We start from the raw sequence: 20,292 nt of genomic DNA on the forward strand, positions 1-20,292 counted from the left end.
CATACCCCCACACCCACACATACCCACACACCCCCACATACCCACACACCCACACATACCCACACACACCCACACACCCACACACACCCACACACCCACACACCCACACACACCCACACATACCCACACACCCACACACACCCACACACACCCCTCGAGGGAGACCAGAAACAAGGAGCAGGATCAAGATGGCTGCTTTTGCCTTGGCTGAAAGGATGCTCGTGCTGACTGTCTGGGGGCTACATGTGAGCTGAACAAAGGTTTCCTTGTGGAAGAGGGAAGAGCCTAATGTAAGAGCTGTCTGCCCTGGGATTGTGGTGGGAAGGGCTGTCAGGTCCTGTGAGCATTCTCTCAGAGACTGAAGTCTCACTTGTTAGGCAGTTGTTTAGTCCCCAGCAGGTGGCAAAGGGCTGGAAATACAGCTGGGCCCTGGCTCTCTGGACTCACGGGCTAGTAGACGTTATGAGCACTGATGAAGAGTAGTGTGGAAATGTGTGACTCACATTCCTCGGCTGTGAACCTGTTGGTGTGAAGCTTATACAGGGCCCTTCTTTTTTTAAATATTTTATTTATTATTTTTATTTTATGTGTATGCGTGTATTGCCTGCATGTAGGTAAGTGCACCCGTGTCGTGCAATGCCCGGTGAGGACAGAAGAGGCGGTCAGATCCCCTGGAACTGGAGTTACAGACAGTTGTTAGCTGCCATGTGGGTGCTGGGATTCGAACCTGGGTCTTCTGCAAGAACAACCAGTGTTCTTAACTGCTGAGCCATCTCTCCAGCCCCAATATACAGGGCTCTTCTTAACCTGGCAACATTGGCAGCCCAGAGGGTGGGTGCATGGCCAGTCATTAAGGTACACTGACTGGGGCTGTCTCAAATTGAGCCAAACTACAAAGCTCAGAATGGGGGAAGGGCAGGGTGGACGTCAGAATACTCAGCTCAGCGCCCCTCAGTAGTACAGCAGAAAAAGTGTCCTTTAACCTCTCAGTTAGCAGGGAGGACTCAGCATCCAGAATGGGTGCCTGCAAATGAGTCCTCCCAACTCAGTGCTCTTCATACCCTGACCCTGGCTGCTTGCTGTGTCCAGAGGGCTCTGGCTCTGTCCCAGGTGGCTTTGTCCAGTGGTGGCTGCCTCTGGAGCTGCCTGGGTGGAGCCTGTACACCACTGGGCTTAAGTCGTGCTTACATTCAGGTTTCCTCAGTGTGGGAATCCGTATTTCGCCATCCCAGACGTGGCATGGCCTCATCGGCACATCTCTAGTTCCTACAGTGTAGCCTCCCAGCTCAGGTCTGCACTGCAACAGTCCTCCAGGGTTAGAGGAAATGCTTAGAGAACATCTGCAGAGGGTTGGCAGAGAGCTAGGTTAGGAGTGGAATGAGAGCCTTCCTGTTTTAACCAGAATCCAGGCAGAGATCACATGCTGAAACAGCCCATTGAACGGTTCTGTCCTCCCAACTCAGCCCCACCCCCTTTTGGCCCTTGAGCGCCTGGCCCTCCTTCCTGGGCCTCTCTCACCTCTTTCCACCTTTCCCTCCACCACTAGAGTCCTAGCCAATGCCATGGCCTCACCGGCACCTGGCACCGCAGTTCAGTTCTTGACCCTCCAGTCATTGTCCCCAAACCAGCCAGAGGGCCTTCTGTGTGAACCTTCCTGGGTCACTGCTGCTGAAATCCCTGAGCCTGCTTCCTGTCATTCTGGTATGATCTAGTTTTCACCTAGCCTGCAGGTGAAATCCAGGGCTCTTAGCTTAAGTAGAGATCTTTGTGCTTTGTGTTCTTGTGCTCACAGTCGCGAGGTGTCTGTAAAGTTACAGAGAGAGCTGCGGAGCCCAGGGCCATGTGGAAATGCCAGGAGGCAGAGGTCAGTTAATTATTTCTCACTGTCTCAGCTTCTGCTGCCTGATAGAGCACAGCCTGTCTTGTTTCAGACATTACCTTTGCTCAGCTGACCACCTACGTATCCCTCTGTCCACTTTCCCTTCCTCCCTTCCTTTCACCCACATATTCATCCATCTGTGCTTCCACTGAATCACCCACCCATCTACCCACCTACCCACTCATCCCTACATCTGTCCCTTCTATTGATACATCCATCCATCAGTCCATCTACCTATCCATTTATACGTCCATCCACTCACCCATCCATCTATCCATCCACTCACCCACCCATCAGTCCACTCACCATCCCATCCATCTATGTATCCACCCACCTATCATTCTACTCTCCTACCAATTGATCTACCTACCCATCCACCTGTCTACTTTCATCTACCTATCTGCCTATCTATATACCCACCTAACTACTCATCCATACATCTGTCCTTTCTTTTATAGACCAAACCATCCATCCATCGGTCCATGTGCCGATCCATGTATGCATCTGTCCACTCCCCTATCCACCCACCCACCCACCGACCCACTCAGCCATTTACCCAGCCGCTCCTGTGCTTGTTTCTCCTTCAGTTTCTTTATTGTGAGGAGGACTCTAGCAAAGACTGTGACAGATGCTACAGTGACATTGGTGAGAAGTAACACTTTGCAGTGCCTTTTTGTGACGGGCACTCTTCTAAGTGCTTTGTCTTGCAATCCTGAGGCACAAGAGTCGTAGTGCTCCACACGATGGGCTTAAATCCCGGCTCTGTCACGTAGTAGTTTTGTGAGTTTGAACTAGGCTTTTGAGTTTTTCTGTGCCTCAGTTTCTTTAACTGTAACAAGGCTAAACACTTGCCTTTTAAGAGTTTTGTGACGATTAAGCAGCATGAGGCATACACAGTTACTAAAATAAAGCCTGTGTGTAAGAGGTATTATTACTAAGCTCTCAGTGACCCTCCTTCAATGTGACAAAAATTCTCCTAATCATAGGTTTAAAAAGATGTCAAGAGGGACATTCGGGAGGAATGTCCCTTTTCCATCTGTTATGAGCTGACTGTCTCATTGGTGTGTGGCCAGAGAGTAAAGTGGGGAGAGAAGAGTGGGAGCTGAAGTGTGAGGAGTCAGGAGCAAGACATGCAGAAACCCCACAGCAGGAAGAGTGAACGTAGTCCGGGCATGTCTGTACCCCTTTCAGGGTAGCTCAGTGCCTGACCAGGGAGGTCAGAGGGCCTCTCTGCGTGGAAATGCTTTGGTGAAGGAGACCAGGAGGAAGGATGCTAAGAGCCCACCCTGTGTCTTACAGTCCATTGGAGTTCCTGGCAAGCTGCCGGCTCCCTGGCTCATCTTCACTTTCCTGATGTTCCCCTCACATACTGAGGTGCGAGTTTAGTAAAGATTCTCTGGGGACACCCCACTGTTCCCCACTGTCCAGGTCCCCAAATCAATAGGATATAAATGTAACGTTTGGCTTCTATGTGAAATCTTGTATTCTTTCTGTGGAAATTGATGTCTGATGAGGAGAATTTTCATTTCACTGATACCCTTTGTGTATGTTCTGTGTTGACTAACTAACTTGAAGATGCCAGAATCATATTGTTAAAAAGGTCTTGGGTGTTTAGGATTCCTTCTGAATTAATGACCCTCCGTGGACTTGCGAGTCTTCTCCATTCAGAAGGACATTTCCTGCCCTGTGTGTCAATTGTCCCTCTTTTGATTCTGACACTTTGCCTCACTATTTGGTCAGAGCGATTCATTTTTATATGAGTTAAATAAGAAAAAAAGACATGACTTCTCTCTGTATCATCCATAAGCAATCAGTGTTAGTCATTATCAACTATTGGGAATTTGAGCGGCAGTTTTTGTCAGATGTTACCATGGGTGCACCTGTTCATGGGTCCACCTGTTCCTAACTTCAGTGAGTCACGATTGTGAAACTCTTCCTGTGTGCTGGATGTTGAAGAAACTGGTCATTTACTAGGGACACCACTTGTACAGTCTGTATAGCAAACCTGTTCTGAACAAGTACGTCCATTTTTGGAGTGTGGGAAAAGATGACATTTCTGTGACCTGAAGAAATATTTCCTGGGGCAACTCTGAGTCCTGCAGACTCTCCTGAGTTCTAGAAGTGATACCAAATTTCAAGCATCAGAGCCCAACCCAAGTGATCCAAAATGTCTGTCTTCTTGGTGGCATTAAGGACTTCTTGGGGAAGGTATAGAAAAAATATATATTGCATTGTTGTATAAGTGATTGTGCCAGGAGGGCAGTGAAAAGTTGCCCTTTACCATTGGACCTAGTCCTGTGTGCCCGTGCGGCTTGTTAATACTGATTTTCTTTTAAAATCACAGTAAATGGGCACTGAGAGTTAATTCCCTTTGTAGCCTGGAATCCTGATTCATTTAAAAGGACTCTTCTCTGTCCCGTGGCCTTAGGACGTGGACTTTCTGTTGTTGCCACTTTTGACAGTCAGCAAACTGTGGGACAGTGAAATGACTGCAGTGGATGGTGTGCCCACCCTCACAGACAGCAAGTGGTGGTCCCTGACCTCCCCCACTCCCCTTCCCGGCAGCCAGTGTCCCCAGAGTAGGAAGGATCAAGCAGGGAACTAGCAGTATTTAGGGCCAACAAAATGCCCTGCTTTGTGCTGTGTGGTTGCTATTTCTTAACTTTAACAAAATCTGAACAGAGCTGGAGAGATGGTGGCTCAGTGGTGAAGAGCACCGGCTGCTCTTGCAGAAGACCCGGGTTTGAATCCCAGCAACCCACATGGCACCTGACAACTGTCTGCAGCTCTAGTTCCAGGGATCCGATGCCCTCTTCTGACCTCCTTGGGAGCTGCCCCACATGGTGCACTTACATGCATGCAGGCAATACTCTCATACACATAAAAATAAAAAACTGAAGTATTTTTAAAACCCGAGCCGTGGTCTGAGGCCGTCCCCGTTGTGCAGATGGGGAAACCAAGGTCTTTTCAGAGCTTCCCAAGCTGGTAAGTAGCTCGCTAGGAAGCCGTAGGGCAAGAACGTGCAGCTTGGCCCAGCACAGGCTGCCACATTTTCTGAGTTAGTAAGGGAATTACGGAATGTCAGGTAGATGAGCACCCAGCACAGTGCTGCTTAGGAATAAAAAGAACATATTTTCAATCCTTTCCTTCTTTAATTTCTGCTTTTTAAATTTATTTTGGTCTTTTTGAGACAGGATCTCCCTGTAGCCCCAGCTGCCCTGGAACTCACTATGTAGACCAGGCTGGCCTTGAACTCACAGAGAGCTCTGCCTGCCTCTGCCTCCCAAGTGCTGGGACTGACTACATGCGTGCACCACCACGCCCGGTCTCATTTCTGCATTTTTAAGCTAGTGTTGTTTAAAAAGAAGGCCTGAACTCCCAGCACTCAGAGGTGGATGGAGGAAGGCTATGAGTTCTAGGTAAGCCTGGGCTACATAGAGACCCTGTGTCAAAAAATAAAATCATGAGCCAGGCGTGGTGGTGCACACCTTTTAATCCCAGCACTCGGGAGGCAGAGGCAGGCGGATCTCTGTGAGTTCAAGGCCAGCCTGGTCTACATAGTGAGTTCCAGGACAGCTGGGGCTACAGGGAGACCCTGTCTCAAAAAGACCAAAATAATAAATAAATAAATAAATAAATAAATAATAAACAAAAAAACAAAAGTAAAATGAGAAAAATTACAAAGAAGTTCCATCAGTGATTCAGCTTAGTTCTGACATAAAATGTGTAGATACATATTTTTTTCTGCACATTTTATCAGTTTCCTAATAAAACAGTGTTGAGCAGCCTCCAGTGGACATGGCTTTGGGTTTCTTAGCTTGCTCTGTTTTGCTCTGTTTTGCTTTGCTTCCTGAGCAAAGGTTAAGGAGACTTTTCTCAGTACCCTGAGAGTCTGAAGTTGATTTTTTTAAACTTGGAGACCATACAGGAGCCATGTCAGTGCTGTTTCCTGGAGGCTGACCCTCTCCCTCCAGGAGAAAATAGCTAGGGTCAAGAAGCTCTTGAAATTAACAAGGAATTCACAGAACTCACCAGCTGAGCGTCCAATTGGCTCAGCTGGTAAAGGCAGCTGTCACCAGGCCTGAAGATCTGAGTGAGCTTCCTGTTGGACTGTTGGAGGTCACCCACAACCTTAGTGGCGTATGGCAACAGTGTCATCTCACGTTCCTGGAGGTCAGAATCTGACGTGGTCTCACCAGGCTAAAGACAGACTTTCCAGCATCCACAGGTGTCTTTTCTCCGTGCTCAGCCTCCCTCTGTCTTCAGAGCTGACCCACAGCCTCCTGTCTCTTCCTTCCATCCACTGGCTCCTCTGACCCTGACCCCACTTTTGTCTCTCTCTCCCAAATTGAAAAACCCTCTTTATTGGTCTCTGGATGTCAGGGTCAACTGCTGAGCAGCCTTGGCCCCTTGTCATGTAGCTCGTATTCACATGTTCATTTGGACTGAAGGCACCGCCGGGAAGCTACTGATCTGTCTGCCATGCCAGGCTTCGTGTCAGGTGTGAAGTCAGGTTTGTCTGTCTCAGAGTGGAAAGCCATTTTGCTTTGGGCACTTGTGCGGTGCTGTCTGGCTCATTTGGCATTTAACCATGCACTCAGCCCCTTCAAGTGTCTCTTGGGATTCATTCTCAGATTCAGCAGGGTTTGCATGCAGTGAGCTTGCTGAAAAATTAAGGAAGTCAATGCATGGGGTATTGTTTAGTATGAGACTAACTGGGCCGTGTCTCAAGGACATGGAACCGTTTGACCTGAGCTGGTGAAATTTGAGCATCAAAAAGATTCATGACAGGCCACACTGATCTTTTCCTAGTAGCCCAGGAGATGGCCATGGATTGTCACCAGGCCTGTCTTCAGTCATGGCCTTGGGTTTGAAGAACTTCTGCTTTTTGTGATTACCTTGTGGCCTTGACCAGACCCGCTTCAGAAATGACACCAAAGATAGTGCCATGCGATTTTGTCATTTTAAAGTCAGAGGAGAGGAACCGTCCCAAGCCATAGTGAGAATTAGCAAGGCTAATTATTTAGGGAGATCACCTTGGAAGAGGTGACTGAGGAATTCTGTGATGGAGGCGTTCCCAGATCATCTTGACAAGACTCAGTGCAAGGCCCGCATTGGCACCCTCACTGTGGTCACTCCAGCTGGCTGTAAGTGGCCACTGCTCATTGTGGTGCATGTGGCCAACTTCCCAGAGTACGTAGCTACAGCTCCTGAGACTGTAAGAGAAGGTGAAATGCTCAGAACCCAGAGATACAAGGGGTACAGGTTTGGGTACCAGATCCCAAAGTAGGCAGGGAGCCCAGGTAACTGCTAGTAAAGTTGGTCTGCAGCATACCCACAGGGCCAAAGATGCTTCACAGAGCATTCCCAGGAAGTGATTAGGTGGAGGAAACCAGAGGACATGACCCCTGAGGACACCATGAAGTTCCCAGAGAAGCAGGTCAGGCAGATGCCCAGCGACATGGTGGCGCTGAACCACCAATGGAAGTTCTTTGTAATTTTTATTATTATTTTTTGATGCCAGGTCTTTGTGTAGCCCAGGCTAACCTAGAACTCATGGCCTTCCTCATTCACCTCTGAGTGCTGGGATTACAGTAGCCTTCTTTTTAAACAATACTAGCATAAAATGAAGACGAAATGAAAGACTGAAAGAAACGAAAATATGTACTTTTAAAGTATTTTATTTTATTTTTATGTGTCCAAGTGTATTGCCTGCATGTGTGTAAGTGCACCTATGTCATGAAATGCTAGTGGCGATCAGAAGAGGGCATTGGATTCCCCTGGAACTGGAGCTAAGGGCAGTTGTTAACCACCATGTGGTTGCTGAGAATCGAACCTGGGTCCTTTGCAAGAGCAGCCAGTGCACTTAACCACTGAGTAATCTCTCCAGCCCCAGTATGTACCTTTTTACTTATAAGGAAATTATGTATTCATGTAACATCAGAATTGGGTGCTATACTCATTACACCAATGTATCAGTTACTTTTCTGTTGCTGTAATAAGATGCCATGATTCATAGCAACTTACAGACAAAGAGTTTATTTTGGCTTACAGTTCCAAAAGACTAAGAGGTCATCATGGTTGGGACACGACAGCAAGGCACAACAGCCTGAACAGGAAGCAGAGAGCTCAGATTTCCATCCACGCATAGAAAACAGAGAGAGGAAACTGGAAGTAGGAAGAGGCTATGAACCTCAAAACCTGCCCTAAAGGTTCAGTGATCCTCCCTAGACAGCATCACCAACTGGGGGCCGAGTGTTCAAATACCCGAGCCTGTGGGGGACATGTCTTATCCAAACCACCACAGTAAATGTCAACAGAAAACTGTGTGCAAGATGCTGTTGGCATCGCTAGAGCCTGCAGCTCCATCTTGGTTTCCTGCGGTACCAAGACCCCAAAGAAGTGCATGGGCAACTTAGGAGAACAAACGGAATCCAACTAATCAAGACCTTAAATGTTACTAGTCACGGGGTGGAGATAGAGTGACACCAATAGATGCTGTTGGGTAGCTCTAGAATGTGGGGCATTCTGCAGGACAAGTGGCCTGGATCCCCAACCAATTGACGTCTTGGGAAGAAAAGTGGTCATCAATCAATGTCCTGGGTGGCTAGACTGTAGAATTAAGATTGCTGAGCAATCACTTAGGGACTTTGTTTGGGTCTTGAATTATCTGCCCATTGTCAGAGAATACTTGAAGTAATTTGGATGAAGACTGCATGGTACTCTTTAGAATCATGGTAAGGGATCAAAATTCTCTACTCTCTTGGGTTCTGGGCTGATCTTGACATTTATGATCGATGCAAGAGCCAGTGTGCTGGTGTATACCTGTACCGTCAGCACTTGGGCAAAAGAGGCTGGAGTTTGAGGTCAGTCTGGGCTATAAAGAGGCCAGATTCAGCAGGGTTTGCATGCAGTATGAGTTGTTTTTAGCCCAGAGTGGCCTCAAACTAAAAACAAAAAGTAAACAAGTACACTGGCCTAAGATGAGGTAACAAGAAAATATAAACATTTAGTGTAAGTTTCACGTGGCTGAGACCCCTTACCACGTAGGGCCATGAAGACCCAAGCAGGTGAGAGTTGAACATGTCCACTGAATCAGAAACAATGGCGAGCTTAGGAGGAGCAGCTCAGTTATGCTGGGAAGCTAAAGACAAAGGTGAGCTGCTCTAACAGGGCCTGTTTGTATGGGAGTCTCCCAGTCTCTGCCTTCCGTCTTCGGGGCCTGTTGCCTTCCTTCTGGGGTTGGGAGGATAAGAATTCTACTTCATGCTTTTAACATTTAGCTCATAGGTTCAGTCATTGTGTACCTGATGTTATGTACTGAAGTGTCTTTAAGGTAGTACTCTGCTATTTTGAAACAACTGTTCAGGCAAAGCATTCATAGATGAATAGCTATCTGTTTCTCTAACTATATATGATATGGATCTCTCTTTCTCTCCTTAACACGTAAAGATATATGTTGAGGTGGTTCAAACATACATGGTAGGGAAGACCCAAGAAGAACGCTGAAAATTGGTAAAATGGAAGCATAGTGACAAGGGAGCCACACTGTATTTCCTGCTTTTAAATGCTGAGGATCTCTATAATAGTTCCCTTAAAACTCCTACATTGTCACATCAGCATCAGCCACAGAAAATATTTCCTCAGAGTGCGGGTGGAGGAAGAATCCTCCTGTGTTGCTGGGCTACGCTTCTGGAAACCAGTTGGACAGGTGTTCCAAGAAGCTTAAAAATGTTGCTAATGGGCTTGGAGGGGTGGTCCATCATATGGAGTGCATACTGCTCTTCCAGAGGACCCGAGTTCAGTTCCCAGCACCCACATCAGGTGACTCACAACTGCCTGTAACTCCAGCTCGAGGGAAGTCCAATGCTTCTGGTCTCTGCAGGCATCTGCACGCACACACACACACACACATTAAAAGTGATAAAAATCTTTTTATTTGTTGCTAATATTCTACCCAGGAATCACTTTTGTGGGAATATATAAAAGACAGTCGTTATGACCGTCAAAAGTTCTGTACAAAGATGCTTACTATGGAGCTATTTTTAAAAATTTATTTACTTATTTGTTTTTATTTATTCTTTGAAAATTTCATACATGTACACACTGTATGTTGGTCACATCCACCCCTCACTTCCCCCTCCAGTTTCCTGCAGGACCCCCTGTCACTTCTTCCTCCCAACTCCATGCCTTCCTGTTGGGGAACCCCAACAGCAGGGGCTTCCTGCCTGACTTACCTGGAAAGTTCCGCCAAGCACGGATGCTTGGCCTCATTTGAAACATGGCCTTTGGCATAATTATCTGCAGGTTTTTTCTATATGATAATTAGTCATTGCCCTATAGTCGGATGATAGGCTCCTCCTACCACATGTAAATAACGCATACTATGAGCACCTATCAGCTGAAGCTTTGGCTGCCGCCTCCACACTGTATTTTCCCTGGCCCCACTGAATAAACAGAGCTGTCTCACTGAACCTGCCTCCCCGGAAGGGCTTTCTTCATCAGTGCTCACTGGCCATCCTGACCCCATTCATCGCTTCTGCTCCCTTTGTCCTTGTGGATCGGTGGCCAACAACCCACGAGGGGAGGGAGAAACCCCACACCTTCCTTATTTGTTTGCTTGCTTGCTTATTTAATGTTTATTTACTCCCTGAGTTCAGTTAGTACTGCCATATGTACATGGGCATGGGATCCTTCATTGGGCTTGGGGAACCTACCAGTGTCCGTGTTCCTAAAGAAAAGTGACTCTACCTCCTCCAGCAGCCACCAACTTCCAGTAGCTCCTCAGCTAGGGTAGGACCTTAGGAACCCGTCTTCCCTCCATACTGGAATTTCATTATAATAATTATTAATTGAATTTTTGCAAATGTAATACAATATATTTTATCATTCCTTCCCTATCTGCAGCCCCTCCCCCTTACTGTTTGAGATGCACAGCAGTAAAGAATGCGTAACTAAATGCTGATAGGCCACACGATGACATATTTTACAAGCATTATAAAAGATGCTTCTGTAGCTTTCAGATGCCTAGTACGATGTTAACTGAGAAAAAAAGGGTAAAATTGTACACACATCATGTATATGACACACATTTGTGGGAAAGATACACACTGGGAGAAAATATAACAAAATGCCATCAATGACTTTGGTCGAGCGGTGGAGCTACAGGGAATGAAGTCTTTCTATTTGTCTTTATTTTCCATATTTTTATATTTTTTATTCTTTAAAAATGTTTTGTTATTTTAATTTTTTATGTCTGAGTGTATTCCATCAGGTGTGTAAAGTGCACCCGTGTCATGCAATGCCTGTGGCGGTCAGAAGAGGGCATCGAATCCCCCAGGACTAGAGTTGGCATCGTTCTTAGCCATCAAGTGGGTGCTGGGAATTCAACCTGGGTCCTCTGCAAGAGTGGCCAGGGCTCTTAACTATGAGCCATCTCTCCAGCTCCATGTTTAACAGATTTTAAAAAAATCATCTACATAAATTAATATTTTCTGTGCATCTTTGTATAACTTCTACAGAGGCATGCTCAGCGTACCTTGAAACTCACCTAGTAATGGGCCCGATCTCTGTGTTACTGTGCATGTGTCTTTGGCACACCACTGACAGTTGGTAGAAACCCTGTGAACCTATAAAGACATTTGTAAATATTTCTCAGGCAGATGACAAATTTTTAGTCAGTTTGAGATTTATAGAAAGATAGAGGTGATGACAGTTTCTATATGCCCTAACCCTAAGTTCCCCTATCGCTAGCATATTAGTGTGGTGCATCTGTTACTGTTGATGAACCAGACATTAATTTGTTATTTAACTGAAGTCTATGCTCTATTGAGATTAACTCAGTTTTTAATCTGATGTTCTGCTCTAAGATCTCATCTAGGAGATGGTGTTATATTTGGTTGTTGTGTCTGTTCATTACTTTTTAATTGGATAGAAAGTAAATTTTATTTTAAAGTCTTCCAAATATGGGCCACTGAGGTGGCTCAGGGGTATCTGTCACCAAGCTTGGCAGCCAGAGTTCATATTCAGGGATCTGCTTGGTGGAAGGAGGGAGCTGACAGCAGGCTGTGCTTTGACCCCCTGCGTGAGCTGTGGCACACATACACACGCATATACACACAGTAAAATATAAAATCCTCCAAATGCCTTCTGCGCCTTGCTCCCTTGGTCATTTTCTTGTTGACTTATTCCATGATTTGATAAAATTCCCGCTCCCTTGTTCCTTTCATAGTACCTTACGCGTCTACTAAGTAACCTGCTAATTTAGCGACTGACCTGTACTAACTGCATGGGGCAGGTGTTTGGTGCCTTTACCATCACTGCTTCCACATATCTGTCAAGAAGCATCTTGAAGGAGTAACGAGCCTGTGGGGGTCATTCCACATTCAAACCATGAAAGAGCAGAAGAGAGGGAGACTAGGGAGAGAAGGACGGGAGGGGAAGAAGGCCGTACTGACCAATGCCTTAAAGCCCAAGAATTTTGAGGAAATCTTGGTTTCTCTTGTCTTTTGGTATAGTGGATTTCCTTTGACTTCTGTGTTTCCCAGGTTGGAGATTACAACCCTGAACCGGGCAGATACAGACCTGGAGGCTTGTCGAAACCAAATTAGTAAGGACATCATTGCCATTCTGATAAAGAATCTGAGCAGTGGTGGCCACCTCTCCCCACAAGCAGAGAGGAGGATGAGTGCTACCTTCAAGAAGCAGTTTCTGCTGCTAGAAAAGGAAATACAAGAGGAGTGTGATCGGAAGATGCTGGCATTGACAGCTGAGTGTGACCTGGAAGTAAGGAAGAAGACGGAAGACCAGTACCAGAGGGAGATGGCGGCGATGGAGGAGGCAGAGGAGCTGCTGAAGCACGCTAGTGAGAGGGTGAGGTGGCTCTGGGGCCAGACACGTGCCCATTCTTCCTTGCGTCTCTTTAGTTATCTAGACATTAACCAATCCACCCATCCACCCACCCACCCATCCACCCACCCTCCATCAACTCACCCACCCACCCATCCACCCACCCTCCATCCACCCACTCATCCACTCACCCATCCATCCACCTCTCCATCCACTCACCCACCCACCCATCCATCCACCCATCCATCTATCCATTCAACCATCCATCTATTCATCCACCCATCAATCAACCCATCCACCCACCACCCATCCATCAATTCATCTACCATCCACTTACTCATCCACCCACCGATCTGTCTGTCCATCCATTCACCCACCCACCCATCTTTTCATCTGTGCATCCATATATTTACCCATTCATCCACAGACCCTTGCATCAGTCTAACCCATCCACACACTCACCCATCCATCCACCCACCCATCCATTCATCCATCATCCATCCGTCTACCACCATTCATCCATCCACCCATCTACTCATCCACTCATCTATCCACAGACCCTTGTACCCATCTACCCACCCACCTATCCATGCACCTATATTCATCAACCCACATATCTAGGTATTCATCTACAGATTCAACGAAATAGCTACTCATGCCTTCCTTCCTTCCTTCCTTCCTTCCTCCCTCCCTCCCTCCCTCCCCCGCTTCCTTCCTTTTTTCTTTCCTTTTCTACTTGTCTGTCCATCTGTGTATGCATCTACACATTCACCCATTTATCCACAGACTCTTGCATCCATCTATCCACAGACCTTGCGTCCATCTACCCATGTACCTACCTCCCTATTCATCCATCACATCCATTTTCTGTCCACTCATCTACCCATCCATCCAATCTGACCATCCGTCCATGATTCATTTCACTGGATTTTTTAATTAAAATATTTTATTATTTTTATTTTATATGTATGAATGTATTGCTTTCATGTGTGTGAGTGCACCTGTGTTGTTCAATACCCAAGGAGGTCAGAAGAGGGCATTGGATCCCTTGGAACTGGAGTTACGGATTGTTGTTAGCCATGGTGTGGGTACTGGGAATCAAACCCAGGTCCTCTGCAAGAGCAACCAGTGCCCTTAACCACTGGTCAACCATCTCTGCAGCCTCTCATTTCACTAGGATTTACCAGTAACTCACTGCCTCTCTGCTATGCTAGGCACTGTAGATACAGGGTTTAATTCAACTTATCTCAGTTAAGAAGTTTGTGTTCTAATGAAGCATCCTCACATTTGAATAAAATGAGACACCAGGCAGCCATGCTATAATACAGAACTGTTCATGGTGCCATCAGAGGTCATGGGGAGAGCAGAATGGCTTCCTCTGCTGAGGGTAGAGTTGGTTGTGATGACAGAGTCTTTTTTGGACTGTCATTTGCTGAATCACAATTCTGTCCTGCACAGGCCCGCAGGCAGGTAAGCCTGGATTCACAGTTGTTGTGTGACTTTTCCGGTGGAGACCTGAACAAATGCCTATTCATGCCAGACAGGGCACCAACAACAGATCAAGGAAGTGCTTCACCCAGATGTAGTTCAGTGAACTAGGGAGTTTATTGGGGTTAGTTTATATGGGAGACTCACAGACAACTGCATCACTGAGAAGCCCACCCCAGCATGGGTGATGACTCCTGCAAACTGCACCCTTGAGTTTCCTGCGCAACTTGCAGGCAGTTCCATGGAAGAGCCCCCTCTCTCATCTGTTATTGCTTATGTAGCCTTGGGGAGGAGTCTTATGAATCTTGGAAGTGTCACGAGCTTCCTGAGTCCTCTAAGTTTCTCCACCTTGGAAGTTTTTGTTTACTCCTTGAGTGTTCTGAGCCCCTCCTCCTTCCCGGAGGGAGTATTAATTTGGAGGAAAGCACTACACTGCATGGTTTTCCTGGTTCTGCTCCTGGAGCCCTTAGCTGGCCTAAGCCCACTGGACTAAGCGCCCACTGGCAGTGCCTTTCAGGGTGCTTGACTAAGCGCTGGAGGACAGAATCAGCCCCCAGGCCTTAGATGGCACTCAGAGTCACTCAGCCTTCCTAGGCCAGACTGGGGCTGGCAGGGAGATGCTCTTGTTCTTCCCAAAGAGGCACCAGTTGCCAACTGAAAGAAGTGGTCCCCCAGGAGTACCAGAGCAAGTCTTCTTTGTCTTCCCTCTGAGAGAGATGGTTGTTCAGACGCTGTGACCTGTGCCCGCATGTCCTGGTCTGAGCATCCACTGTCTTCAGGTGGCCCAACAGCTTAGAGAAGGCTCCTGACCATCACCCCAGGCCTTGCTTGCCAGCTAAACACAGGATCCAGGGACATGAATGAATAGCTCTCAGAGGGCAGTTCAGGGTCACTTGGGCTTCGGTTCAGATGCAGCTGCAGGACAGAACAGGGCAAAGGTCCCTGTTCTCCACCTGCTCCCTTGTACCTGGGGCCCACCTTGCTTCAGTGCCTTCTTGTTTTAGGGTAGAACTCGTGGCCTGTGCGGTTGATGGATAGTTCCCTGTGGCTGCCAGAACCAGTTGGCACTAATCTGATGTCTAGAAACAAGGAGAATTTATTCTTTCATGGTTCTGGAGGCTGGGAGACCAAATCAAGGTGTCAACAGGGCCATGCTTCCTGGCATCTAGCAAGGGGCCTTCCTTGTTTGGTGGCCCTCCATGATCCTCAGTTTGTACTAAAGTCACTTTAGCCTCTGCTCCATCTTCTCCTGGGCTCTTCCTAGGACCCTGCTGTCTCCTTTTCTGTCTCCCATAAGGACATTTGTCATTGGACTCAGACCCTAGGATGTTCCCATAGGGCCCTTAACTTAGCTGCACCTGCAAAGACCCTTAAGAAGCCAGAGTCACAGCTTCGCAGGATGACATACATGCATTTGGGGATGAGCATCGTTCTGCCCAGTCCAGCCTCCCTGGTGACCCTCTTCTCTCAGGCTTTCTCCATCACTGCCAGTCAGCCCACACCTCCCCAGTCGAGGCTCTTAGGAAGAATGCTTTGAACCTGGTACACAGGGATTTCACCTCAAGGTTGTCTCATCTAAATTTGGTCTATACTTTTTCCCAGTAAAAGCCATATAAGTCAGCCTGGGCTACAACGTGAGTTCCAGGCCAGCTTGGGCTACATAGTAAAACCCAAACCAGAACTAGAACCAAACAAAACAAAATAGAATAAAATAGTAAAGTAAAATAAAAACAAACCAGCAGCTTTCACAAACTAGCCTGGCCTGTTTTTATATAGCCCAGAAGTTCAGAATGCTCTTTGCACTTTACATGAGTTGCAAAAAGCCCAGCAAACCCCCCAAATCTTACATAGCCTGTGCAGTATGAATTGTTCATCTTTCCACAGAGAACTTTGCTACCCTAGCCAAAAAGCCTAGAATAGAAAAAAATTCCTGTAGAAACGACAGTGGAGAGCTGTTTGCTTAGCACTGATTGAGCCCCTACTGTATGCATTCATTGAGTGCCTTGATTGCATGCCTGCTGTCTGCCTCACCTGGAGACACAGTGGAACTCAGCCCTCTCTCAGCCCCTCTCTATGTTCTGCCAACCATCTGTGCGTATCTGTATCTTATAGGATTGATTGCTGTTGGTGTAATTATATCTTTTGCTTGTCACTTTATATCACATCATAATTTTTAAAAATTTCATTGAACACTATGAAAGAATGCAAAGTGTTGCAAAGCTCAGTCTTGTTATAGCTGGGTGTTGTTCTAAGTACACGGCGGCCACCCCCTCATTAAACTGCCACCCCAGGACAGTGAGGCAGGAATTGGGAGGAGCTCACCATGATGTGGAATGGACACCTGTCTGGGGACACACAGGTGGCACCATGGCTCATGCCAGACAGGTGCCCCCTAACCACTGGGCTGTTCTACCACCCTGTGCAGTTCATGACACCTCCCCTTGCTGTGTGGCCTGTGTACCAATGCAGTTGGCCTGCATAGTATTTCCAGGGCTTCAGTACCATTGCTGGGGGGTCCTGTGTTTGTAGTGGAGCCTGGAAGATGGACGTCGGGGTTGCCCATGTTCCTGCCCCTTCTTGAGCCCGTGCCCTCTCTGCTCTGGCTTCCTGAACCTGCCTGTGGCAGTGGGAACAGGCTCATGCTCTGAAGCTCAGTTCACCCTGTCCCGAGCAAGTGATCTTACGTGAACCAGTCTGCTTCCAAAATAGCATCTGAGCTTCAGAAGCTGCTCAAACCAGTTCTTTTCCAGTAGTGTCAGTCCCTCCATCTTAGACAGACACCAGAGCCTTACAGGGTCTGCCCTGTGTGGCCGTCACCTTTGAGTAATATGCAGGGAGATATTTTGGATATTACTCCCAGAAATCTTAGCTTAGGGTAGTAAAGTTTAGGGGGTCCCCAGACAGGGGTCCAGTCATAGGTGGAGAGATAAAATCTTCTCATAGTTAAATGCCCTGGTGATCCCTTATGGCTTTCGGAGAGGCCCTGGGACAAGCCTTGAGTAGCTCACATTGGGCTGAGGCTTCCATGGGCTTGGGTGTCACCTGGTCTTCCAGAAGGTGTGTGGCTCAGACTCTGGGGTCTCCTTTCTACCTCTTGAATAATGGAAGTGGTGCTTTCTCATCGGCCTGCCTCTGAGGGCCAAGTGAGGAGCAAGTCAACCCGGATGGGGAACCTTGGTCATTGGCACAGCTAGAGAGGAGGTGGCTCTGGTGGCCGCAGCTGGGTGACCCGCTGAGCATCAAGGTGCAGTTAGAGAGAAGGTGCTCTTGTGGCCGTTGCACAGCCACATGCCCCCCCCATACCAAGGCACGCATCAGGAGGCACTGTGGTCGATGCCGCACAAGTCTTTGAGTGGCCATAGACCACAGGAATGGGCTGTACATCCCCAAATGCTGAAGAAGGAATTTTGAATGCTCCTACCACAAAGAGCTGATTCATGTTGGAGGGGGCATGCTGGGTTGACCCTGGCTCAATATTACCCAGTGTATAACACACTGAGACTTCACAAGGCAATCCACGAATATGTAAAATGTTTCTGTTTTCATGAGTTGGTTTAAAACTAAAATATAAATTTTTTACAAGGAGAGAAACAAAGCTCTTCAAGCAGTGCTTGGTAGTGTCAACCCTGTGTGGATGTAGTCCCAGTTTCCTTTTGTGTTGGTTAATTTCCTGTTGCTGTGATAAAATACCCAGACAGAATGGAAGTTAGAGAAGACAGGGTTTGTTTTGGTTTGTAGTTCCAGAGGGGCTAGAGTCCATCATGGGGGGAAAGGTGTGGCAGTCAGGAAGCAGAGAGATTACATTTCACCCACACAGAGGGGAGAGAAAGAGAGATGGGGGGGGCGCCCTTGCTACAAGCCCTCGAACCTTCCCCCACTGACATACTTCCTCCAGCCAGGCTACACCTCCAAAAGGTTTCATAACCTCTCTGAACAGTGCCAGAAGACTAAGTGTTCAAACACTTGCGCCTATGGAGGGTGTTTCATATTCAAACCATGACACCTCCTTTTTTTCCTGTTGCCACAATAAAAATGCTCTGACAAAGCAACTTAGGGGAGGACGTGTATATTTTGGCTCACAGTTCCAGATTACAGTTCATCATTGTGGGGAATTGAGGCAGCAGGAACTTGAAGCAGCTGGTCCCAGCACATCCACAGTCAAGAGCAGAGAGGAGGGGCTGGAGAGATGGCTCAGTGGTTAAGAGCACTAGTTCTTCTTGTAGAAGACCCAGGTTCAAATCCCAGCACCCACATGGCAGCTAATAACTGTTTATAACTCTAGTTCCAGAGGCTCTGACACCCTCTTCTGTCCTCCTTGGGCATTGCATGACACGGGTGCACTTACATACATTGCAGGCATAACACTTATACATGTAAAAAAAGGAGCAAAGAAGAATACATTAATATGTGCGTGTTAGTGCCCGGCTCACCTTCTCCACTTACGCAGTTTAGGATCCAAAGTCAGGGAGTAGTGTGACCACTTTTAGGCTGCATGTTCCCACATCCGATAATATAATCAAGACCTTCCCCAACAGACAGACATGCCCACAGGCCAACCAGACCTGGAAGATACCTCATTGAGACTCTTTCCAGGGGATGCTAGATTGTGTCAAGTTGATGCTCATAGTTTAAGGAAACCTGGGACGTAGAACATATGATGAAATATTTGCATTGGGCAGTGGGGAGAGTGAGGCCCAAGAAAGAAGAGCCTCGTAGCTCAGCTCCCTGAGGCCTCAAAGCAGCACAGCCAGCCCCACCTCCTCCTCACCTGCTAGAACAGCACCCCAGACAGTGGTATTAGCACAGGAAGCAGTACAGGGCCCAACTACAGGTGGGCTGTCACACAAGAGCAGAGTTTTCTCTTCTGCGCCCAGGATGGGAGGCAGGGTCTTCATTCAAGACTTCCCAACTCTCTCTTAAGTGTCTGAAAGAGAACGATCCCTTCTGTATAAGAAGTCTTACATTAAGTCTCCGATGGACTTATTTTTATATAAACCTGCCAGTCTTGCTAAATTGAGCACAAGGAGCTGAGGAAGCCATGATTTCTCTGTGTGCGATGTCACCTTGTGGATGGTGTTGAGTGAAGGGCCCAGCCGTGGCTCCGGGACAGCTTGAAGCTGACCTGTGATTGGCTGACGTACCCTGCTGACCTTGATTCCTCTTGTGAAAAGCCTTTTTCATTGGAAAGTTCACAGGGACTTGGCCATGAGTGCTGGCCGTTTTAGTATTATTTTAAAGTGCACATTTGGCGGCAATATATAAAAGAGAAAACTATATTAAAAACAATGTAGATTTTTCCAGGTATAGTGGCACACGCCCGTATCTTAGGACATGGGGAATGGAGGCAGGCGGCTCATGCAAGAGTTTAGTCAGCCTCAGCTATATAGTGAGTTCAAGGCCATCTTAGACTATGTGGGACCCTGTCTCAAAACAAAATAGAACAAACCCCAGTAGATAAGGAATTGCTTTTGAGGATTAGGTGGATCTCTGTCCATGATCCCACAGTGGCCCCCGTGGTCAGCCCTGTGGGCGGGGCTTGCCCTCCCCCTCTGCCCCAGCCCCCTGCTACTCATTAGTGCCCCTCTCATGGACTGCTTCATTCATTCCTTACAACACCCCCTCCCCTATACACACCTGCATGACTTGCCTGGGATGTGCATCCTGCTTTGAACCCTCGTCTGGGCCACAGGAAGTCTGAATATGAGATGGGAGGGGCATCCCATCCCAGTTGATTTTAGGGTGTGTTTCATAGGAGGCTACATTGTTACCTTGCTCTTTATGCTGTAGCAGGGAAATAGGGCAGAACAAGGACAGAAAATTTTGCTTTAGGATGTGTATAAGCCCTGAATGTCTGTGCATTTTGTCCTGGCTTCGAGAAACAAAATGGATTTAACCTCTTTCCCTCATCCTTCTTAATCAAAATAAATTGAGGTTTGGAGCGCGTCAAATCCAGAGATGTCACAGAGGTAGTCTGCTTCGAGGCTGAACCGGCCTAACTGGTACTGCTTTCTCCCCATGGCTGAATGCCGTTGAGTTTGGGGTCCTGCTTGCTCTTGCTTGCTGGGGGAATTGCATTC

General features: G+C 47.4%; 1 protein-coding gene across 1 annotated transcript in view; it reads left to right on the plus strand.

The window, feature by feature from the left end:
• The window catches only part of LOC103739553 (limbin-like), an 86,563-nt gene that overhangs the window by 53,153 nt on the left and 13,118 nt on the right, over positions 1 to 20,292 (plus strand). Inside the window, 1 exon segment of the mRNA XM_008839961.2 lies at positions 12,427 to 12,751. Coding sequence (XP_008838183.2) covers positions 12,427 to 12,751 — 325 coding nt within the window.

This window comes from Nannospalax galili, unplaced genomic scaffold (assembly GCF_000622305.1).
Source record: "Nannospalax galili isolate Female #2095 unplaced genomic scaffold, S.galili_v1.0 scaffold1561, whole genome shotgun sequence".
NCBI classification, from domain to species: domain Eukaryota; kingdom Metazoa; phylum Chordata; class Mammalia; order Rodentia; family Spalacidae; genus Nannospalax; species Nannospalax galili.